At 36.9% G+C, this 4,727-nt stretch overlaps 1 protein-coding gene across 1 annotated transcript; it reads left to right on the top strand.

The window, feature by feature from the left end:
• The first annotated feature begins 649 nt into the window (after positions 1 to 649).
• LOC116123483 (laccase-4-like) lies at positions 650 to 3,415 on the top strand. The gene is made up of 5 exons (XM_031409252.1): positions 650 to 790; positions 1,194 to 1,345; positions 1,429 to 1,802; positions 1,883 to 2,809; positions 2,935 to 3,415. The coding sequence occupies exons 1-5, from the start codon at positions 704 to 706 to the stop codon at positions 3,063 to 3,065; spliced, it is 1,671 nt and encodes a 556-aa protein (XP_031265112.1). The 5' UTR covers positions 650 to 703; the 3' UTR covers positions 3,066 to 3,415.
• The last annotated feature ends 1,312 nt before the right edge of the window (positions 3,416 to 4,727 follow it).

The following is a 4,727-nucleotide window of genomic DNA, read 5'->3' as shown; positions in this document are numbered from 1 at the left end:
GGGTTTTATAGAAAGGAGATCGAAGGTTCAAATGGTGTTGACAGGGAGAGCTTTCGACATCAGATTCAGCTGTAATCAACTTTAGGTAATAACGGAATATTACGTGTGGAAAAATGGTATTTTGAAATTTTTTGGGTGGGAAATTCATTAAGGAAAACCTTGGGTGGAAAAAAAAAGTCGTTTACTCTTATTTTTTCTTCAAACCTGACACACTCTAGACTCTGAACATTTTCTTTTGTATTGAATTTAATTGTTTAAATATTATACAACGGTTCAGTTAGTAGTTCTATATTAATTTCTAAAGAGTGGGGACGATAATTAAATAATTTACCTTAAATTCCAACCCACCAAAATATTTCCCATAAATAGAAAATGGAATACAGAAAGCTTAGTAGATGAATTTCCAAATCTTAATTAGTCCTTAAAACACTACTTTATGTAACATGCAAGATAGAAAACTGGGGTATTTTAACACTACTTTATGTAACATGCAAGATAGAAAACTTGGGTATTTTTTAAGAAATCTTGTTTTAAAGAATAATATTATTGTTCATTCACCTAACCAAAGAAAAACGACATTACAGCAATTCCCATATCCTCTATATAATAATAAGTTAGTGTTAGCCCGTCATTCAATATACGACGGCAACAAGCCTGAAAGCAAGAAGCAATAGACAATAACAAGAGAGAGTGAGAGATCGAAATGGACTCCTGGCTTCGACTTTTGCTTCTTGTAGCATGCGTTTTTCCTCTTGTAGTTGAATGCAGGGTTCGCCACTACAAGTTTAACGTAAGTACATGCACCTCTTAAATTGCACTTAAAACACGGTAGCCTTCTTCAGTTTTTCATTCATTCTTTTTCACCATGGCATTTTGCATGTTTGTTTTGATCTATCATGCGGATAAGCATGTAAATATTTACGTAGTTATAGTAAATTTTTGTCAACGTAGTTGTTGGAAAATGTAAATGTCAATCTTGGTCACTTGCTGCTGGACTTTTTTATGGTACTTTGTTCTAATTTTTTATATATTTTTCATAATTCTACCGTTAATAAACTAAAACGGGGAGGAACCTAGCTGTATCAGTTTGTGTTGCATGTGGAATGAAACTTAAAGGACATTTGCAGAAACTTGTGCAATATATATGTAAGTTTTTAACAGAGGTTTGGTGCTTTTCTGGGTAACTTGTAAAGGTGGTGATGAAAAACTCCACCAAACTATGCTCGACCAAGTCCATTGTCACAGTTAATGGGAGGTTCCCAGGACCCACTCTTTATGCAAGGGAAGATGATACCGTGCTCGTCAAGGTCGTCAACCATGTCAAATATAATGTTTCTATCCACTGGTGAGAATTCTAGAGATGATTCATTCAATCTTTAACCCAATTAAATGTAATGTTGATTTATTTAATTACACTTAATTTTCCAGGCATGGTATCCGACAACTGAGAACCGGCTGGGCTGATGGACCAGCATATGTCACACAGTGTCCAATTCAGCCTGGGCAAACCTACGTATACAATTTCACAATTACAGGCCAACGGGGCACGCTTCTCTGGCATGCACATATTCTCTGGCTAAGGTCCACTGTCCATGGTGCCCTTGTTGTCTTGCCTAAGCGTGGTGTTCCATATCCCTTCCCACAGCCCCACGAGGAACAGGTTATTGTACTTGCTGAGTGGTGGAAGTCAGATACTGAAGCCGTTATCAATCAAGCTCTCAAATCTGGATTGGCACCTAATGTTTCCGATGCCCACACAATTAACGGCCAGCCGGGGCCTGTATCTAATTGTTCTTCACTGGGTAGGATTACATTACATAAATAAACTTCTGTTTATTAGATTCATTTTTAAATTTTGGGGCTCTGTTTCTGTTATGTGCAGGGGGCTATACATTGCCTGTGGTAAACGGCAAAACCTACCTTCTTCGTTTGATCAATGCTGCACTCAATGAAGAGCTTTTCTTCAAGATAGCAGGGCACAAGCTTACCGTTGTGGAAGTTGATGCCACCTACGTCAAACCATTCAAAACTGACACTGTCGTAATTGCCCCAGGACAAACCACTAATGTCCTTGTTACTGCTGACCAAAATTCTGGCAAGTACCTAGTTGCAGCCTCTCCTTTCATGGACGCTCCAGTTGCGGTCGACAACGTCACTGCAACCGCCACATTGCACTATTCAGGCACGCTTTCTAGTACACGCACAACTGTCACCAAACCACCCCCCCAAAATGCCACCGCAGTTGCTAACAACTTTACTGATTCTCTTCGTAGCCTTAATTCCAAAAGGTACCCAGCCAAAGTCCCACAAACAGTTGATCATAGCCTTTTCTTTACGGTAGGACTCGGAATCAACCCTTGTCCTTCTTGCAAAGCTGCAAATGGTAGCCGAGTGGTGGCTGCTATCAATAATGTCACATTTGTTATGCCAACTACTGCATTACTTCAAGCACATTTTTTCAATATTAGTGGGGTATTCACAACCGACTTTCCCGGTAACCCACCAAACACTTTTAACTACACTGGAACCGCACCAGCAAACTTGGCGACCACTAATGGGACTAAAGTTTACAGGCTGGCTTATAACTCTACAGTTCAACTTGTTTTGCAAGATACAGGGATCATTGCCCCCGAGAACCATCCAGTCCATTTGCACGGATTTAATTTCTTCGCTGTCGGTAAGGGACTAGGGAACTACAATCCAAAGACAGATCAAAAGAAGTTTAATCTTGTTGATCCTGTTGAAAGGAACACAATTGGAGTACCATCAGGTGGATGGGTTGCTATAAGATTCCGGGCAGATAATCCAGGTACAGTACTAACATTCTTCTGACAAATTTTCATTGATTTTGGTCTTTTTCTTTTTCCTCCGTGACCTTCTCTGCAAATTACAGTGTTATATAAATGCTAATTTCTTTGAATTTTATATATGCAGGAGTTTGGTTCATGCACTGTCACTTGGAAGTGCATACAACATGGGGACTGAAGATGGCGTTCTTGGTTGACAACGGCAAAGGCCCGAATGAGTCACTTCTACCACCTCCAAGCGATCTTCCAAAATGCTAAGTCACTCAAACAATTTATACATAATTATACGAAGTAGAGAAATCTTCCATCAAAACCGAGGTGCAGAGGCAGTGTGCACTTATACAGAAGAGGATGAGAAGAGAGAGCTAATAACAAGACCGGATACAATATTATATCTTGAGAAAAAAACAAATTCTGCTCAAGCATGTTTGAATTATATTTGTACGAAAACTTTATTAAAGGAATCTTCATGAAATTTTTTACAACATTTGGTATATGCTATTCCGAGTGAAATTAATTGTATCTTGTGATTCTTAACAATTGTAAAAAAATAACTAGAAATTAAAACACAAAAATAAATCAGTACACTGGGTTCTTCAAATGGTTTAGATTACATGTTGTAAAAATTTTTGTTTATGGAAACACTTTGCAAAGTTAGCGTCCAAGTTCTAATGAAGGATGGTTCTGTAGTTTGCTTAAGGAAGGATTAACAATATTTGCCGTGTGGGAGGCAGATAATTGTTTGTGTATTGAGTTGTTTGAAAACGAAGTTTCCCATTAAAAGGTGTAAAGTAAAGAGAATTCATCAGTTTCATTCACTGCAACTGTTCATGTCTTGGTAATCAGAGAAATCTGCAGATCTAATTTGTCATTCATGTATGGATTATGAATAGCTTTTAATATATTGTTTATAATCACTTCAAATCATCTGAAGATTGTGGGCATTGGAGTAATTTTGGCTAATTAATCTTGTGGATATATAGATGTCCACCTATTTTGATTTTCTAAATGCATCTTAAAAGATTTTAGAAGTTCTTATGAATATTAATTTGCAGAATATAAACGACATGTCGTTTAAGCTTCACATCTTAAACGATTTGCTTTACATACACCATTCATTCCTCTTGTCGACTTGTCCTTTATATACCCCATTTACGAATTTATGGCATAACTGAAAATATCCCTCTCTTCGTATTAGAGATCATGAGAAGTTTAATATATTTGATCCATAGCCTTTTTGTTTGATTTTTAAGTATAATTTTTTATTTAAAATATATTGTATATATGTTTGAACCACTGTTTAATAACCGACGGCTACTTTATCTGAATTAAACTTGCATTCACCATTTTTTCCAGTATAAGGGTATGAGATTTCTTCCTGTAGTCCTCCGGCATCGATCAAATATTTGTAGGCTTTTGTCATAAGGCCTGCATAGCAAACACTGTCACATTCATTCTGTTGCTTTGCATCACACTGCAAATTACTTATACGAAGCATCAAGAAAGTAATTAATTGGATCATTAAGAGGAACCAAAACAACCATTGTCACATTCATTCTGTTGTCATAAGGCCTTCATAGCAACCTGTTAGGGTCAAAAATCGTCTTGGGCTTGATGAGGCCTAATAAGAAATAAATATGTCACATCCTAAGGCCTCAACCCAATCCTGATTGGGCCTACGCTTAAAATCAACTTGCGAACTACCCACTCTATGAGTTGGGCTATCTTATAAATTAAGCTAAACTATGTTTTAGCCCATTATCCTGCAATAGTCTATAAATAGGAAATCAGAATCCTATTCTACTTCCTCTTTTACTAAGATTCCAAATCTTACTTAAAATATCAGACTTAATCTGATAAGATCAAAAAATCATATATCTTTCATGATAGGAATTATCTCCCAAAATAAGATTTAGTATC

This window comes from Pistacia vera, unplaced genomic scaffold, assembly GCF_008641045.1.
Source record: "Pistacia vera cultivar Batoury unplaced genomic scaffold, PisVer_v2 Contig1029, whole genome shotgun sequence".
Lineage (NCBI taxonomy): Eukaryota > Viridiplantae > Streptophyta > Magnoliopsida > Sapindales > Anacardiaceae > Pistacia > Pistacia vera.
The sequence above is the reverse complement of the archived record's forward strand: the minus strand, read 5'-3'. Positions and strand labels throughout refer to the sequence as shown.

Excerpts from the sequence above, each read along its gene's own strand:
- LOC116123483 (XM_031409252.1), top strand. The coding sequence starts at position 704 with ATGGACTCCTGGCTTCGACTTTTGCTTCTTGTAGCATGCGTTTTTCCT. Across the intron at positions 791-1,193 it reads TTCGCCACTACAAGTTTAAC|GTGGTGATGAAAAACTCCAC; the intron begins GTAAGTACATGC and ends TAACTTGTAAAG. Across the intron at positions 1,803-1,882 it reads ATCTAATTGTTCTTCACTGG|GGGGCTATACATTGCCTGTG; the intron begins GTAGGATTACAT and ends TGTTATGTGCAG.